This window comes from Melanerpes formicivorus, unplaced genomic scaffold, assembly GCF_026170545.1.
Source record: "Melanerpes formicivorus ecotype bairdi unplaced genomic scaffold, bMelFor1.0.p_v2 SCAF_18, whole genome shotgun sequence".
NCBI classification, from domain to species: domain Eukaryota; kingdom Metazoa; phylum Chordata; class Aves; order Piciformes; family Picidae; genus Melanerpes; species Melanerpes formicivorus.
In genome coordinates, this window is record NW_027142370.1 from 702941 (window position 1) to 721593 (window position 18653).

The following is an 18653-nucleotide window of genomic DNA, read 5'->3' on the forward strand; positions in this document are numbered from 1 at the left end:
GCTGGATGCTACAAATTCCCCGCAGGAGACGCTGAGCCAGCCACACAGGCAGCAGCACAGATGCTGCTGGGGATCTGTTAAGAAAGATCATCAGCAGATTAAATCATGCTGCCTTCTTGGACTGCCAGAGGATTGCTGAGGTGCCCAGAGAAGATGGCACTGGCACCTTTCATAAGCTCTCCTAGTCTGGCAATCCTCTCCAAGTCCAGATGGACCAATAAAGAAGTGATGCAAACCTTGTTCCATTTCTGCTGCTGTGCTGAAGCAATGGAGCAGTTCTTCCAGCCAAGAGGCACACTTGAGCACAGCTGAGTCCGGAGCCGTGTCCAGGACCCGGGCTGCCTGCCTTACCCAGAGACACTGGCCAGCGGCCCTCAGTCACACTGAAGGCATTGGGAAGAAGCCAGAAGAAACCCGACAGCTTACAGGCTTTGTTTCTTTGCTTGCTTTCCTTTCATGTGTGAGCTGTTCCTCTCTTCAGAAAAAATCAGGCTTGTATGTGGTTTGTGGGGAAAAAACCCAACAAACTAGAAAAAGGACAGGAAAAGGACACCAAAAAGGCAATCTATGAAGATAATGGGATCTTTAGAGAGGAGTCCCTCAGTAAAGTGCTATGCAATAAGAAAATGGTTAGTGGATATGTTTCAACAAGTCTAGAAAAGGAAGGAGAAGGTGGCAAAGCAGGGTGAAGTCAGAGAGGTGGGAAAGAGGAAAAGGGAGAAAGAACAGGTAGGACAGAGCTGCTCAACACCCCTGTGATGTGTCACTACAGCCAGCACAGAATACCCCATCGAGAAAGCCCAGTGCCTCCTCTCAGCTCGCACTGGCTTGCTGCCTGCCAGAGGTGACATGAGGCTGCTTCTTCCCCCTTGCTCCACACAGGTAAGGCAGCTTTCCCAACTCACTTCCTGGCAATGCCTTCTTTCCCTGGAAGGAAGCTTCCACTTTGCTAGAAGGGTTTGAAAAAGAGCTTCCTCAGGACTGTCAGAATAGGGAAGGGGGGATTATCCAGGGCAAAAGGAAAAAGGGAAAGCCTCAGTGAGCACAAAAAGAGATAAAAGTGCTCTTAAGAATAAAAACTCCAAGAGGGAAAACATCAGAGCAGAAGAAGAATGCCTGCAGGCAGTGGGGAAAAAGAGTGGGAAGATGTAAGAGAACTGCTGGGAGAAAAGGAGGGACTCCACAGGGGCAAAGACTCTTCACTCCAGGAGAGGAAATGGACTGAAAAAATGCAGTATAAAAGCCATGAAGGAAAATGAAGACGGTCACAGTTGCTGGGAAATTCTAAGCAGGAAAGCAAAGTTCAGTCCAGACAGAACATTAATGAGTAAAGGTAAGAGAGCCTTGCAGTCGGGAACGGCTAAGCACAGGTCATTCCTTCACTAGTATTCATGCCCAAGATGCTGCTGCCTGTCACTGAAACTTCTATGGCTAGGGCAGAAGGACATGCCACTGTCAGTTGTTTGGTATCTGGTAAGACCTCCATGCACACTGAAGTTTAACTTCTAGATGAAAGTTAGCAGTAGGTTCTGTGTTACTGCTGTACTTGTGCACACAGAATCTGATGCCTGCTTTCTAGGACAGAAGATTAGGTCAGATCCACACACTTTATAAACTATTACAGAATACAAACGCCTCACCTTTACAACCCAGGAATCTGTTTTAAACACAGACAAAGGTGTGTGCATGTAGCACGCCAGGAAAACCCCACCCTCTGCCACCTGTGCAAATGACTTTTTAAATTATGCATAAAAATAGATCTTTTTCTCCAGCTGCTGCCCGACCTGCTCCACACACCGCTCGTCCCCCCCACAACCTCGACACGACTGAGAAGTGAGAACCGCTCCATTATTCCGTTGATGAACAGCTGCTTGCCCGAGACCCCCCGGGCCGACTCAGCTCTGCAGCAAGACTGACCCCTAGCGCTCACCCAGCGCATGTGTCAGCTGCTTCGGTTCTCCCTTCCGGAGAGCCCCGCGTCAGGATTCCCTCTGCCTCCCCGACGCGCTGTCCGCCGGTGTTTGTCACCCGCCCTCTCCCAGTAAGTGTCACGGCTCGGGGGGATCAGGCACCTTTCCTTGTAAAGCCCAGATCCACACCGGCACCAAGGGAGTTATCAGTGCCCGCTCTGCGTGCTGGAGCGCGGTCTGCCACTCTCATTCGTTTGTATGCTCGTAACGCTTCCCCTCTGCCTTGTTTCTTATTCGTTATCAGTCCCTAAGTAACCAGTCCTCCTCCAAAGGACTCTCGCTGCCTTTAGACACAGCGCACCTTCCTTGGCTTCATGCTCTGGGCGTTTTGGTGCAAGGCTCCCGTGTACACATCGCAAACCAGGTCGGCTCTCATTTCCCCACAGGATCACGTCCAGCAAGGACTTTGGGAGAGTGGCTGAGGGCAGCGCTAGAGTCTGTCAGGCTCATTGAGCTCCTTTACGCTACCACACAATTGTGAAATCGCCTTGCCCAGCGCTCTTCCTCAGCTCCTGCAGGGCTAATGCCAAGAGCCGCTGATGCCATAAGCGGCGCCACGAGGCGAAGGCACAGCCAAGCCGGCCGCAGCCCCACAGCGGCAGCCGCTTCCCTTTCCCGCCTCAGCCCAAGATGGCTCCGCACCCCCCGGCCCCGCGCACTGCCCGGCTGACGCCTGTGTCCCGCCCCTCCTCCGGCGCGCGGAGACGAGCACGCACCCCGCGGCCTTTCTCGCGAGACCTCGGCGAGTTCTGGCGCCGAGTTTGAAGCCGCGACGGTTGCTGGCGGAGGGACGGGCTTGGGTAGTGGCCCTGCGGCTGTGGGCCGGGAGCCGCGGGGCGATTCCGCCCCGAGGAGCGGCCTCGCTGCCGTAGCGTGCTGCGGGGGGCAGCCGCAGCTTCCCGCCTTCGCTGTGAGGCACTCCGCAGCAGGGGAGTGTTACGTGACCGTCTCGTTTCTTTGCAGCCATGGAATCAAAACACAAGTGCCTGCAAATCAAAGAAGCCTTCCAGCAGGCGCAGAAGCCTCACCAGAACCACGCGAAGCTTGTTGCGGGTTTGAAGGGCACCTACGCTCAGGTAGGCGCTCCCGGGGGCGTGGCGGCGCTGGCAGGGGCGGGGCCCGGCCGAGCTGCGGGGCCCTCGCCGCTGCCTGCGGGGGGGCAGCAGCCGCTTCAGCCGCGGCTCCCCAGACAGGCATCGCGGCCAGCATGCCCCAGCAGAGCCTTGCAGCCTGGAGAAAGACACAACTAAACCCAGCCACAACCCGTACGCTGAACGGTCCTGCACATCATTACTACTGCAATGATGCTGCCGGAGCGTGTTCGATAGCCGAGAAGCAGGCGTGACACAGGATAACAATGCATGAGGGTGTCGATCGCCCTGCTGAAACCCCGTAGCAGGTACATCGGAAGTCCGGGATAGAGCCAGGCGGTGAAGATGCGTGCCTGTGACGGAGTTACAGCAAAGTACTCCGTGCAGAGTGCACGACGGCGGGTGTGCCCGCACTGCTGCCTGTAGCTCTTCTAAATTTAAATGGAAGCTGTCAGCTATGCCATTTATTCCCATCGGTATTGCTTTTGAAAGATGAGACGAGTGGCTCTGTTGTGGTTTGTTCTTTTTTAGTTGGAAGACAAGGAAGGTTTTCATGAACAATTCATTGATTTCCTTAAGTACGCTATGATAATCTACAGGCGGGAGCCAGCAGTGGAGCAAGTGATCGATTTTGTGGTTAAATTTGTTACTTCATTTTATCCAATGGAGAAAGAGGATGCTGGTGAGGAGGCAGAAGATAATTCACTTCTGAACTACGTGTTTAACTTTCTGCTTCAGGTACAGTAATACTTACTAGCTCTCTAACATAAATGCAAACTTGACGCAGTTGAGAAAACTTGCTGGCGCTTGAGATGATACCCACAGACCAGAACTTTACAAAGTGTTTACTTCATGTACTGTATAGAATATTAATTATTTCCATGTGCATGTTAATCACCTTGTGAGAAAATGAGAGAGATGTGATTGTAAGAATACTTTTTTTTTCCACCCCCCTTCCCAAAGTCTCACAAAGCTAACAGCCACGCCGTTCGGTTTAGAACATGTCAGCTCGTCAACAAGATTTTGGGAAGCATGCCAGAGAATGCCCAGATTGATGATGACTTATTTGATAAAATTAACGAAGCTATGATGATTAGACTTAAAGATAAATTTTCAAATGTGAGAATCCAAGCTGTCCTGGCCCTGTCAAGACTTCAGGATCCTAAGGATGCAAGCTGTCCTGTTGTTAACAGTAAGTAGCAGTGCTTTTCTTTTCTTAAGAACACATGTTGATTCACATTACTTTAAAATGCTTTTAGCATTTTTTGTTTAAGCACTGAATAAACAAATCTTAAAGGGGGTTCTTATCATAGTCTTTAAACTGTGGAGATCGTTGCCAGGGAAAGTTGTAGATGCAAGAGCTGTGTATGTTCTCTTGAAAGACAGAACTGCAGGGCGTAAATGACAGACAAATCATCGGAGCCTCAGGCTATTCTATGAACTGAATGGAGCTGAAGGGCGATGGGGATAAGATACCTGCTTGTTCTTATGCTCCAAGGACTCTCTTTTGTGCTATGAATCGAACTGTGAAAACCCAAACACTTGGAACAGAGAACAGTAATAGAAGATCCAATTTTGCTTCAAATTGTGGCTGTTGGCCCCATGAGAGGCAAACTGCTTACTGACATTGACCTATGAGTTTAGGGCTTTTTTGTTGGTGTTTTCCATCTAGTAAGTGCAAAGTGGTTCTTTAAAGGTGGATCTAAAGTCACAGGTTTTGGTGTTACCTGAAGATCCTACTCAGGATTGTGGATATTAATTTTGCAGTTGAATTTTTTTTTGAGATCATAGCTCAGTTTGTAAAGTTTGTAATTGCCATAAACTCTTGTGGCTGTGACCATAAATTGTTCCCTGAGTTTGTACAAGCTATGCATGGGCATGACTGTTTTTCTTTCAGTTTACACCGCCTTACTTGAGAACGATTCCAACTCGGAAGTGAGGCGGGCAGTGCTGTCCTGTATTGCTCCATCAGCAAGAACGCTGCCCACAATCATCGGCCGCACCATGGACGTAAAGGAAGCTGTCAGGAAGCTGGCATATGAGGTAAACCGGATCACTTCATTTCAAAGACTGCCTTAGGAAAAAGGCTTTACATCTTTGATTAAATTTCACAGGTTAAATACTAAGAATAGTGCCATAGTTGATTGTCACTTACCAGAATGCTGAGGGGCAGTGATTTAATACAGTTTTCCGAGTTCAAATCCCTGATCTTGCCTGCAGAACTTGCTTGATAGGAAGCAACCGATTGTATACAGAACTTTAACTTCTACTGCCTGATCCTGAAGACCTGAGTTCTAAGTTAGGGTCAAAGCAACAAATAAGTTAAAAAAACACCAAACACAACAACAAAAAACACCACTGAGAGGCAGGAACTGTTACTTGTGTTTACATGTAAAGGTAAGGGCAGGATGGTATTCTACCATGAGTGTTTCTGGTGCAGGTACCCTAAGCAAGATCATCAACCAAAATGTTTGGGTTTTCTTTAGTTGAGTATCTGTGCCAGTGGAGTTTAAGAAAAGCACATTATCATTTTATTGCAGATATGCATTGCTCCTTGAGCCTTTAAGAGAGACAATGGTTTTCACATCCAGGTGTTGCATTCTAGCACAGCTTCCAAGCCTCTGAGCTATGTCTCAACTTCATTCTTACTGTGTTTTACATTTTCTTCCATGCACAAGAACCTGCTTGTTAATGTATTGGTGCCATGCCTAATGGTCTAGGTGTTACAAGCTTTTATTGCCTTTACAGATGGATAACACTAAGAGTTGAAAACCACAGACGATGAAATCAAATTGTTACCGTTTATGGAGATGTGGTTTTTAAGTGTGTGGTGTTATGTGGTTCTTTTAGGTTTTGGCAGAAAAAGTTCACATGAGAGCTCTGTCAATAGCACAGAGAGTAAAGTTGTTGCAACAAGGACTTCATGACAGATCTGGTAAGAGATCATACCTTGATACAAATGTTTAAGAGAGAATACTTTCTAATGTTTTGAGGGTGACCTATGGGGAAAGCTGTAATGGCAGAATAAGGAGCTCAAAAGGACTAAGGCACTGAGAAACTCTGCTTGCCTCTTTACATTTCCAGTCCCCTTGGAGTGGACAAAGCAGAAAAGGATTGGACTGTTTCAAAAAACTTGAAAACCAGTGAGCTCTGAAATAGCACCAAATGCTATTAAACTGGCAATTAACCTGTAATTGTAATTAAACACAGAAGTAGAAAACTTAATTATTTTTGTGTATCTAAACATAATTTAGATAGTTTTGTAGCTAGTGTAGTAAAGAATTGAAATGGCCAGTTGCTAAATGTCTGAAAGAGAGCAAGTATGTTACAATGCTTCCCTAGAATATTGCCTTCCTCTAAGCATTCCTGGACTGTGGATGTTTTTGGGTTTGGTTTTGATCGAGCTGCTGTCTTTAGAGATATATAACTGTTGGGTTTTTCTTTTCTTAAGGTAATGTCAAGGTCAACTCCAGTAATTTCTTTCCAAAAATCCTTCTAAAGAACAATTACTTGTGAAAGTACATTTAAAATTTGGTAGGTTTTGACTTTTAAAATGTTTAAATTCCTGTGTTATTAGGTGCTGTTCAGGAGGTAGTGAAAAAGAAACTGCTTCAAGCCTGGTTACGATTTACTGAAGGGGATGTTTTGGAATTGCTTCATCGACTGGATGTGGAAAACTGCCCAGAAGTGGGCACCCCACTGCTAAATGCTGTGTTCTCATTATCTCCACTTCATGAACTTGTTCAGAACTGCAAAAATCTTGACAACAGGTATACAAATAAACTTTCATTTCCAAAAGATGAATATTTTGTATAAATATTGAAGATTATATATAAACAGGGAACAGAGTAATTATTACCTGCTCTAGGAGGTCTGAATGACTGGGAAGAGTTTTTCTGCCAACTGATACAAACAGCCTTGGTTTAAAACACTGAGAAATGCAATGTGAGAGGCTCAGGAAGTGCCCTGTCCTCACTTATGAAGTCAGTTTTGTCAGTCTTCAAGTACTTCTCTAGGATATACATTAGTAGGCTTTTATGTTCATTGTAGGGAATTCCACCTATCTGTGCATTTGTTGCCTTTGACTCTGCTTTACTGAACAATTGGTATTTTATTTATTTGTGTTTAGGAAGTTAATTCCATTGGAAGATTTAACAGTTGAGAATGTGTTCCATTGGAAATGTCTTTGTCAGTATCTAAAATCAAAGGGTGAAGACTTACTGGAAGAGGTGTTGCCAGAACCACCTATATATGCAGATTACTTATTAAGGTACATTGCATTTGAAAAATAAACATCACTGATACTGGTTATTCTACTTTCTTTTTAAGCACAGAATATTTCTTCTATTCAACTCTTCAGATTTCCTCCAAAGCCAAAGTTGTGCTTGAACAATATTGTGGATTTTATTGTTTTTCTTGGGGGGATTTTGCTTTTGTTTGGTGGATGGTTTTGTTGTTTGTTCTTGTTTGGGTTATGGTTTTGTTTGTGAGTTTATCTGTTCTATTTGGATTCAGTTACCTTCAAAACATGCCAGTTCTTACTGAAGAACAAAAAGAAGACTTCAATTGTTTTGAAGACCTGATGACAAAAGAATTTATTGGCCAGCAACTGATTCTTATCATAGATTGCATGGATACCACAGAAGAGGGAGGAAGGTAAACTTCAGTGTAAAAGCTGTGTTATTAAGCTTATAGCAGTGATGCCCGGGTACAGACAGAGAGTGCTGGGAGAATAAACCTGGTCAAAGACAAAATACATAATAAAGCTGGCTGGAAAAGGCAGAGTGTCTCTAATGGAAGTGTGTGCCTACTACTGTCTGCTTGCTTTTATGGAAAAGGGAGATTGTTGCAGATACAACATTCTTTGTGGAGAACAAAAATCAGCTGTTTTCATAATGTATTATTGAGATTAGGAAGTTCCAAGGCTGTTCCTTTGGAACATAGTATGAAAAATGAAATGGAGGTGGATGGATTACTTTTCAGCACTTGTCCTAAGTACTCTGTGTGCTTATGTTTTCAAGCCCAGTCTGCTAAGGCCTAAAAGCTGAATTGGCCTGTGTTAAATGAGTCATTCCTATCATTTGAGCAACCTTTTGGTTTGATGTCATAAGAGTAAATTTGGAAGTGCATGCCATCACAGGCATGATAACTGCAGTTATCATGGTACCAACCCAGCAATAATTGCAGTCTCTGTGGAATGCATTGTGTCTGCCAGACTGGGAGGATAGTTTAACTCAAAAGGGTTTTTTTACTTTCCATCCAGGCAATTTCTGGGAAGGCATTCTGTAGTATTGATACTCTGACTGTTTTCTGCTGGTAGGAACCTTCATTGGACAGCAGTGACCCCTGATTAAAAAGTCCAGCATTTTCTAACCAAGAGAAATCAGGCAAAATCAGAAAAAGACAACCATTGCTAAGTTAAAAACCGATCTGTTCAGCAGTTCATGTAGCTATAATTCCCTTTGTAATATATTGGGAACTCTTCATCACACTCACTCAAATTGGGTAAAATATTACCTCTGATGTTTTCCATTTTCCTGAGTAAGCAAACAGATTGTTTCTTAACTTTTATTTCTTCTCTGGAATACAGACAGCATCTGGTGGATACTTTACAAAAGGCTCTCATTCTATCTGCAACTTCAACAGCCCTGATATCTCTGCTTGTAGAAAGATTACTCAGGATCATTACAGGTGATGACAGAAGGATTCAAATTGTAAGTGATTCTATAAGCTCTTTTTTTTAAGTTCAACCTTCATATGTCAAACATCTTTTATGAAGCCTTGTATCAGAAATATCAGGAGTTAAAATGTAATTACTTAGGAAGAGTATTTATGTCCCTGCCTTGTCCTCCCCCCACATCCCCACCTCTTTGTCTGTTTGTCTGGGGATTTTTTTATTTAAGCATCAATCTTGAAATTCAACTCCTAAAACCAGACCCTTAGTCTTGTTCAAATCTGTTAAATGAATGCTGGCTGTAAGGACAGAGAGCACTCCTGTAAAACCGCAGTCCAGTGGGTAATGCCCAAGATAAAGGTTTGTTACGTGATTGTGATGGAGGAACTATGGTGATCTCGGTCTTGTAGTACAACAGTCATGGTAAATGTGTGCATTTCTAGTCCAGTAAATGCACTGATTGAGTACATTCCCTTGATTTGGTACAGCTTGGGGGGAAGTTAAACAGGGATGGTCTGATGCAGGCCTAATCAAACTAAGAACATCCTATATAACTTAGGCTTTAGTTTTCCTCATGTTTCATCTCAGTTTTTATTAACACAGTGGGTCTGACTTTAAAGAAAACCCCTAACCAACTGAAAAACCTCTCTGCCTAGTTCTGCTTCTAGTTCTGGGCATTAAATTAAGCTTGAATTCAATTGCTTACATGGCTTCTGATACTACCTATGGTGGCCTATAGAACTTTAAAGGATAGAATTCTTGTGTTTTGAAGTCAAAAGGGATGTTAAACCTTACTCTTTTTATCAGTAACTTTTGAAAGTGTGTGTCCAGATCTAAAGGAGGTGGGGCCTTGTGCACTGTTGGCATAGAAACTGTGTGACTTACTCCTGGGTACACAGCCTGCTGTTTTCCTGCTCACCCAGCTAAATGGTAGGGAACACCAGGCTTCCACGGTTAGGCCACGTGTTGTCCAAGTCAGGATCTGTGTGCAGTCAATTAGTCGTTAAGGGAAACTGCAGAGGTGTTCAGTACTTTTGTCAGAAAGATGGTATTTTGAATTGTAAGAGTTAAATGCTTAGGATCTGACATCTGAGCTGAAATTAATGGCACTGGCATGCTGTCTGTCACAACAGACTGCAGAAATTATCTCAGAAGTTCGTGAGCCAGTTCTGACAGTGGAGCAGCCTGTCGATGCCACTGCAGCCAGAAAGCAGGAGATTAAGGTAAGCATCTTTACCAAGAAAAAATACTCTTAAAGCATAGCTGTCTGGTAAGGGTTTGATATAGCAGTGTGCTACTGGCTAGCTTCAGCAGTGAAGGTTAAGGTACTGTATTGCTTTTCTTTTCATTTTGTGTTGCAGTTGGCTGAAATCAAAGTGAAACTTTTTGAAGCAAAAGCAGCTTTGGAAGAATGCATTACTCTGCAGGATTTCAGTAAGGCATCAGTCCTGAAAGAGGAAATAACTGAGCTGGAACACAGGAAAAATGATCTGATAAAAGAAGCAGAACAACCTGAAATCAAAGAAATCCGTGTGGAGAAGGTCTCTTCCCCTTCCTGTATTCCCCCTGCTGGTTCCCTTGTGATGCTTGTTCACAGTTTTGAAGAAAGTGCAGTTTGGCCTTGTAGCATCTAAATGTTTAAAACTGAAAATGAACATCTATGGTATTAGTGTTCTCCTTCTGCACATTTAGAAGCCAATGCCCTTCTCTGCCAAAAAATGTATTAACGTGTTTTGTTGTTTCCTTTTCTTTCCCCTGGCCCACTCCAAGAATGATCCTGAAACACTGTTGAAGTGTCTGACAATGTGTTACGAGCTTCTGAAGATCATGTCTCTTTCCAAAGGAATTGATCCAACCATTAAAGAAATGGTTGACTCTCTGGTATGTAGGACTAAATACTGTTCATATTATGATAAAAATGGATACATCATAGCTGGCCTATAGGTGCTGGCAGGACTGCTTGTGATGATTTCACAATCACTTCATTCTGTCTGTAGTGCTGAGTATGGTTCTTTTAAGCCTTCTCAGAACATAGTATCTTGGGGGTGCAGTCAAGATAGGCTGCTCTGAGTTCTTGTGCCAGAGAGATATTAATCTAAAGCAGGAATAGAGTCAATATCTGACTGATGTATGACAGTGTTGGACATTGCTGAGTTATCCTGTGCCAAGTGTGCTGCTTAGGTATCTGCTTACTGCCCTTGATGGTACTTGAATGACTTGGATTTTCTATCAGCCAAAGCAGGAACCACACCTGATTTATTCCAGAGGCACACAAGTATTCTCAGAAACCCTAGTTGGTGTTGATGTGTTCCCCAGAAGTCTCTTCTTTTTCATGAGGTTTTTCTTTAGTTTTCACATTTGTGGTTTACTCCCAGATCCTGCTTTTGCATTGTTCCTGCTGGATTTTCACATGTTACATGATCTGGGGTATTTTACTTGTTGTTTAAACTTGAACTCTTCAGTAAATGCAAAACTACAAGAAGGTGCCATTGTAGCAGTCATCCTGTGGGCAGTCTGGCTCTTCTTTTCTGTGGCTTCTTCCCACCATCTTGTCAAAACTGTTCCAAACCTATGAAAGGGGCATCTGCCTCTTGCACCTTGGCTGGGGTTTTGTTTGTCCACAAGAAAGACAGAATCTTTCACCAAGGAATGTGCAGGCTTTTGTAGTGTGGCACTTCTTAAAATTGCACAAGTGATCATCTGAGTTTTGTTTGAAACCAGATATTTCTTGAAAGGAAGCACCAAGCAAGAGAGATGCTTTTTTCTTGTCTGCTGTTACTGTACTGCTGATTTCAAACAGCATACTCAGTCTGCTTCTCTTTCTATCTGGATAAGCACAATAGAGTAGTTACCACTCTCCAATCCTGTATCCAAGTGTGTTATTTTTCCTGTCAGGATAAGCACTGCTTTTAGTAGTCAGTTTTTTCTTTTAAATTGATGAATTTCAATTTCAAAGTCTACTATTGCTGCTTCCAGATACTTCCTGCCATAACCAGTGTCCATCCAGCTGTGAGAAACATGGCAGTTCTGTGCCTGGGTTGCTGTGCCCTTCAGAACAAAGAATTTGCCCGGAAGCAGCTCGGGCTGCTGTTACAGGTGAGATGTCAGATGGGAAATGGACCCATGGTCTCTGTGACTGAGAGAGTCAAACTGCTCATGTATTTAGAAGAAGCTGTTCTTGGTAACTGCATGTAGAATATTGAGAGTCACATGTAGTTCTTTGAGAGCCAGTGGTTCCAGATTTCTGAAAGAGCTGAATATGGGGAGTGTGGTTTCAGGTGTATTTTTCTGGTGTCTAATACTATCCAGGCATATGTGGTACCTGGGCAGCAGGTCTCATATGCAACTCTGATGTTACTAGCTTGCTCCCTCTTGTCTCTTTACATACTATTTGTTTTAATTCAGCTGCACAAATGTCAGAGCAGGGTTTATCTCGTGTATTTTTTCTGTAGTGTCTAACAGTGTGGAGCTACTATAGACAAGTAGACTTCCTGTTTGTCCAGTGTCTCTAGAAGCTAAACAACAATGTTACAGCTCATCTGCATGCTCGCTCCATGAGTGAAATGTAATTGATTTTATGTAATGACAATTGCATCGATGACTTGAGAAAGTCAGACTGTGTTACAAGTTCAGGTTTTAAACTTGTATCCCATCCCCCTAAAGTCTGAAATTTGTCCCAGGTAGTATGAAAAGTTTCCCAAATGTAACAATCTTATTAAAGCAAAAAAATCTTCCCTTAATGTCAACATTTGTGGTCTACTGTAATGTGATGCATGTATTTTTCTTATTAAACCTAGGTTTTACAGGTAGATAACATGCAGGTAAAGCTCAGTGCTTTAAAGGCAATCTTTGATCAACTACTACTGTTTGGGATTGAGCCATTTAAAGCCAGAAGAGACAGTGACTCTGAAAGTGAAGATATACTTCTTGGAACTGAAAATTCTAAGGAAGAAAGTGAAACAAAAGAGGAAGAAGAAAACACTGCTACAGTAAACAGCCTCCTGCAGCTTCTTTCTACTTTCTTAGACAGTGAAGTAAGAAATATTATAGCATTTGCCATAGTTTTAAAATTATTTGTGCAGAAGGCATCCTATTAGGCTGCATGTGAATGTTCCCTGATGTGCAATCGAAATGAATGGTCTACTGTTATAATAGCTGTCCTAGAAAATCACCACAGCATCTTGAGCTTTGAATTCTGTGCAGGTGCAACTAAGTCAATGTAGAGTTGATTGGCAAAATAGCATGGAGGCTACTGTTAAACAGTGTTAGCCAAAACTCCTCTTTGTGTTGTGACTGACCAATTTTTTGCTTCAGTTTTCAGAACTCAGGACAGTAGCTGCAGAAGGCATAGCCAAACTGATGTTCTCTGGGAGGCTGGTTAGTGCCAAGCTGCTTTCTCGTCTGGTTTTGTTGTGGTACAGTCCTATGACTGAAGAGGATGCTCGGCTCAGAAACTGCCTAGGAGTGTTCTTCCCTTTGTTCGCTTATGCAACTAGGTATGGCTGTTGAAAACTACCATGTGAAAATAGACACTGGTGTAGCAGCTTTAGGAACCTCTTTTGATCTTGCACAAGTAGAACTGGCAATGCACATCAGACCTAAATGTCCAGTTCAACCTCCTGTCTATTGCTTTTGAACAAACATATCTCAACCTATGACTATTCTGAGGACTTTTCATACATTCCCTTTTATCCCTATGGCCTTCCTCATTTCCCCCTCCCGCCTTTCCTATGCCTGTAAGTGAAGCTGCTCCTCAAAATACTGAAGAAAAGATTAGTTGAAATATCTGTGCTTCACTTACTTATGCTGTTGAGTACTACAGGTAGACTTTGAAGTGGCTACAAAGTAGCTAGCAGGAATGCTTCAAAGGAAAATAATGGGTGCCCAGCAGATATCAAAGCAGCAGGCTAGCTGGTTGGGGCTTTGCTTTGGTTCTGTTTTTTTAACCAAAGAGTACTCCAGTCTAAATTCACAGCAAGGTCAAAAATCTCCTGTTTGTTTTCATAGTGCACAAAGGAGGTCAAGAGCTTAGGTAAGGGGATAGACTCGAAAAAATCTTCAACTTTTCAGTTGCTGCTACTGGTTTTAGCCAGTCTGAAGCAGCTGACTTTTTATCTGCTTTTTAAATATGGTTAAGATTTAATTTAGGCATATTATGAATGATTGTCTGAGAAAAGGAAACACAAGTGTTCCTTGCAACAATCTTGCTAATCACTGCATGTTTTGCCAAGCTTCCTTCCTTTCTCACACAATGAAGAGTATCCCTGAAGGAAAATGCTACCAGGAAGGAGGAATGAGCAGAAGACAGACAAATCTAACTAAAAGACTTAGAGAAATGAATTTCCTGGATATTGCTGTACAGATCAATTAAGTTTTCAGTATTAAGGATGAACATTCAAATAGGTACTTAAAAATTGCTTGCAGTGTCATGTGCTAATACTTAAAAGTTGGCTCTGTGAAGCAGTTTCATATCTTGATCTCGCTGGCTGTCTCTGCCGGGGCTGGCTGCTCCCACTCGGCTGAGACTGATACAGTGTGATAGGTCTGTGAGCTTCCATCACTGAAGAGAAAACTGAATTAAGGTCTAATTTTGTCTCCTTGTGCTACCAATGTGTGACTCAATTGAAACAGGTCTAACCAGGAACGCTTTGAAGAAGCTTATCTCCCAACTCTGCAAACACTGTTAAATGCTCCTGCAACTTCACCTTTGGCTGAAATAGATATCAGTAATGTTTCTGAACTGCTAGTGGACCTGACCAGACCAAGTGGACTGAAACCTCAGTCTGAAAAGTCACAGGACTATCAGGTACAGTGTGTGAAACTGGGGAAAATTATGTCTGGAGATTAAGGACCGTTCCTCTTCATGTAGTGCTGGCACTCTGGGCCCCTCTGAGATCCATTCCTAGTCTCAGAAGCTGGACTAAGTGAAATGTTTTATCCTGACCTCCCTGTCTCTGCAATTTCCCCTCCCTCACAATTGAAAATGCTGGTAGGAACTTGCACCATGGCCAGTGGTCTGCTCTGGGCTTTTTATAGATCAGTTTGTGTATGCACACAAAATTCTGCATGTTAGGAACACGCACAGTTAGTCACTAGCTGCTCAAATCAGTGATGTCGTCGCTGCCCTTTCTCAACCAGTTTCCTGTGGACTCTCTGATGTCTGCTGTCTTTGCAGGAGTTGACAGTGCATGACAGTTTAGCAATGAAAATCTGCAATGCAATCTTGACGGACCCAACTGCGCCAGACGTTCGCATTTACGCGAAAGCTCTGAATTCCCTGGAGCTCAGCAGCTCTTCCACAGACAGCCTGCTGGTGCTGCTCAATGAGATACTAGAGGTACTACATAAACAACCTGGTTCTTTTGGGGTTTCAGCTCCTGGAGCTGCAGAGGGCTTCTCCTTTCAGCTTGATTTGCCTTCACATCACACATTGTATCCTGTGTGTAGTACATTTAACTGACACTATTAGGGCTTAGATTTAATCTGTTAAAGAAAAAATTGTAGAATTGAGTAGCATTTAACATGAAACATCTCTTCTCCAGAAAGTGAAAGATAAACTCTGTCAAAGAGCTATTGAGAAGATGAAAATGAGCTTGACCAAAGGTCCTAATGTGGGCAAAGAGCACTCTGAAAGGACTGAGGAGACAGGCCCCTCTGGAAGAACACAGGAAACTAACATCACGTTATCTGAACACACTCTTCAGAACGAAGGAGGTAATTCAGCAGAGGTCTAGGTCTATCTTCTGAGTCTCCATATGATTCTAGTATAACTTGTGCTCTATCTTCAAGCTGCAAAGCAGAGCTTAAAACTCTGTTAACAAAGACAGGATTTAAATGGACTTTCTCAGCTGTTTGGCACGCTCGTGTCTGCTAACACTAGTGCCAACTTATCTTTAGACTGCGACTCCATAACTTGGAGCAGGAAACAAGTACTTTGCCATGCCTGTGCTCATGCAGACTGTATTCTAGCAGTATATAGCTGATCTCTGCAGTGTTGACACCAGTCTCTCCTTGTTGTGAGCTCATAGTTTGGAGCCAGATTCGTGTTTATTGCTATTTAAGAGCTTGAAATAGAAGTAGCTGGAAGACTTTCCACCATCTGCACAGCTCACGCAGCTGCATGTGCCTTGCATGGGTGGCACAGAAAGAAACATTTGTAGGTTCACTTACAGCAGTAAAGCAAAGATATTGATCTGCAACTGTTTTGAGCAGTTCATGTTTTCTTTTAACATTTCTTGGAATTATTTGTTCATATTTTCCAGTGTATTATTTTAAGGCTTTAAACCAAACTGGAGTGCAGCCCCACTCGCTTGACTTGCAGCACAATGGAAGGGGCTAAACAATTGGCAGAGAGAGCTTAGATGTGATCAGCCTGTGTTGAGGCAGGCTTATAGCTGAGTGACATTTTCAGCTTTCATTTGGCCTTATCTAATTTCTAGTTTAAGGAAAAAGTGATGTTAAAATTGTGTGGCTTCCTGACATAGCAGCCAAAATTTCAAATGCTGGTACTGAAGCAGTGGATGATCTGAGAGTTTTGCATGTGCTATTTTCTTTAACAGAGAACAGTGACAATGCTCCTCATACTCCAGTTAACGAAGCTAAGAGCAAAGCAACTGCAGCATCAAAATCCACCAGAAATAAAACTGGCAAAGGTATTCACTAGTTTTTTTCTGGCTACAATACCAGTTGTTTCTAATAACTTCATACTAACTCTTCTTGTGAGCTTATGGGTACAAAACCCACTCAGTCTTCAAACTCAATTGTGGTTTTACAGATTTTATTTGTTAAGAGATACAAATAGTCTGTTCTGTGGCAGGTTTTGTGCTGCTGGCTGCTCCAAGCACAGGTTTAAAAAGCAAAAGCCTGCTACAGGATTTCAAGATAATTTGGCTGCAGTCATTTCCAGTAACCTCAAATGTTCCTGGGAGAGCTGGGACATCATGGGCTTTTGGTTGTTGGGGTTTGTTTTGCCATCACATTCTGTGTGTGGTTGCTGCATTTTTGTTTCAATGCAATATCAAGCCCTGAAGAAAGATACAGAACTAGTTTAAGGAAAGATGTCATGATACGAAAGACTTTTGCTTGTGCTTAGGACCACGGAGAGGAGCAGAAGCCAAGTCTGTGAGCAGAAGGAAAACTGGCACCTCTGCAAAATGCAGTGGGGATAGGTAAGCCCCTCTCTCCACCACTGAACCCTGCAGACCTGTTCTAGCAAGGGAATCTAATGCAAATGGTTTTCTTTCCCCAAACCTGCATCTTTATCCTCGATCCCTAAAGGGCAGATAGAAGAAGGAAGATTGAGCTGGTACTTGTGAAGCTGTCACAACTCGCTTCCAGTTTTCCTTCCCGCTGCCTAAGAGCCTGTCGTTCCTCTTTGTTCTGTTTTTTCACATAGCTTCTGTGTGCAGAACTGACATGTTCTAGCCAACAAAACCTAAGATTTTTGGCTTACATTGTTATTCCTCTTCCAGTCACTCTTCCACCTTTTTAAGTAACTCTTCTGTAAAGGAATCTTTTCATTTTTTTTAAATTAAAATTCTTTCCCCCTCATTTTTGTTATTTTTCAACTTGTAGTTTAAGCTTCTAGAAATGAAGTGAATATACACCAAGCATTCCTTTCCTGGTGGGCTTGTGGGATATGAACATGAAACCAGTGTGATATTTTCAGCTCTGATCACTTTCTCAAGCAGGTCACCCACAGGCTGCAGGGTGGCTGTTTGCCTTTGCTGTGTGTTTACTTCCATGCCCCCTCATCCTTCTGGAGTTCTGCTTATTTTGCTACTGCAGCACTTGGTTATCCTTACTGACACTGCTCTGTCGCTTGAAAAATGCTAATGTACTCTCAAAAAAAAAAGGTTTATACTTAGTAAGGAGTACTTCTGCTCTCAAAGCCCACATTGCAAGTTTGTAAATATCAAAAGTGGGTTTGCTTAGTCCTCTTGGCCTGACTTGCAAACGTTTCCCATTGCAGTGCTGATGAAATGCCAGCGTCGGTCCCAGCAGCAAGTTCCAGGCCTTCACGGCGAGCAAAAACAATAGCACTGGAGAAGACAAGGCTGAATCTCTCCAAACTTCTGAACAGGGAAGCAGATGAATGAAGACAAAAGTGTCCTTTGCTATAATGCTGTTAGCTAATGTGGGACTTGAAAGATGCAAGATTTGTTTTGTTCTTAGCCATATTTAACTCTTTTTCTCTTCTGGTCATTTCTTATACTAGCTTTTTCTGGGCACTTTGTAATCCTTTAAGATGAGAGGCCTCTAATGACTTCCTCAGTATGAATTCCTTCATGCATGCAATAAAGAAATTAAAACCTGATCAAAACTTGGATTACTTTTTTTTGGGGGGGGAATGTGGGTAGGTAGTTCATAAGAATGCTTTTTACCTGCAAAGAAGATGGCTGGTGGTGCTAGGTACTAAATAGTTTTGATAATTTAGCTTTCAGACAGAACCTTTGGCCTAAAGTGGTTGCTTGTGATGGCAGCAGGTTTGAATGTACCTCCCTTCCCTGCACCTATGTTCTTCACTTACTAGCCTCTGCATCTGCTGGCCAGGTTTTATTCTTCACGGTAACATAAAATCCTGCAGCTGTAGTCTCAAAAGGATGAATTACTGATTTTTCCAGACCTGGGCCAGGAAGTCAGCTCTGGCTCTTGACCTTAGAGTGTATAAAATCAGTAATGTGCTTTCAGAAAACCACAAAAGTATTTGTGGTACAAAGTAAGATCCAATAAGGAAAGCAATACCTGAGTGCCAAAGGGGCAAGAAAGAAATGCTTTACAACCAAGTGGGGTACAACTGTCACTTCTTTGGAGTTCTGAAGTTCACAAACCCTCTTCTAATGACACTGGTGGGAGTATGAGTTCTAAAGAGAGACGGTTCAAGTGTACATACATAGTGTCTGGTCGCTGAGCAGATCT

At 43.1% G+C, this 18653-nt stretch overlaps 1 protein-coding gene across 2 annotated transcripts; it reads left to right on the forward strand.

Annotated features, from left to right (window-relative positions):
• The first annotated feature begins 2742 nt into the window (after positions 1 to 2742).
• NCAPG (non-SMC condensin I complex subunit G) lies at positions 2743 to 18045 on the forward strand. Of its 2 annotated transcripts, none has more exons than XM_068149263.1 (21): positions 2743 to 3046; positions 3593 to 3799; positions 4025 to 4253; positions 4959 to 5104; positions 5912 to 5996; positions 6639 to 6831; positions 7191 to 7331; positions 7577 to 7717; positions 8652 to 8775; positions 9869 to 9958; positions 10097 to 10276; positions 10506 to 10616; positions 11712 to 11831; positions 12533 to 12769; positions 13050 to 13231; positions 14367 to 14541; positions 14911 to 15072; positions 15278 to 15449; positions 16295 to 16387; positions 16828 to 16903; positions 17707 to 18045. In XM_068149263.1, the coding sequence occupies exons 1-21, from the start codon at positions 2936 to 2938 to the stop codon at positions 17831 to 17833; spliced, it is 3102 nt and encodes a 1033-aa protein (XP_068005364.1). In that variant the 5' UTR covers positions 2743 to 2935; the 3' UTR covers positions 17834 to 18045. The 2 variants fall into 2 exon arrangements, with proteins under 2 accessions (XP_068005364.1, XP_068005365.1); XM_068149264.1 differs by lacking the exon at positions 2743 to 3046 and adding an exon at positions 3132 to 3369.
• The last annotated feature ends 608 nt before the right edge of the window (positions 18046 to 18653 follow it).

Excerpts from the sequence above, each read along its gene's own strand:
- NCAPG (XM_068149263.1), top strand. The coding sequence starts at position 2,936 with ATGGAATCAAAACACAAGTGCCTGCAAATCAAAGAAGCCTTCCAGCAG. Across the intron at positions 3,800-4,024 it reads TGTTTAACTTTCTGCTTCAG|TCTCACAAAGCTAACAGCCA; the intron begins GTACAGTAATAC and ends CCCTTCCCAAAG. Across the intron at positions 7,718-8,651 it reads ACCACAGAAGAGGGAGGAAG|ACAGCATCTGGTGGATACTT; the intron begins GTAAACTTCAGT and ends TCTGGAATACAG.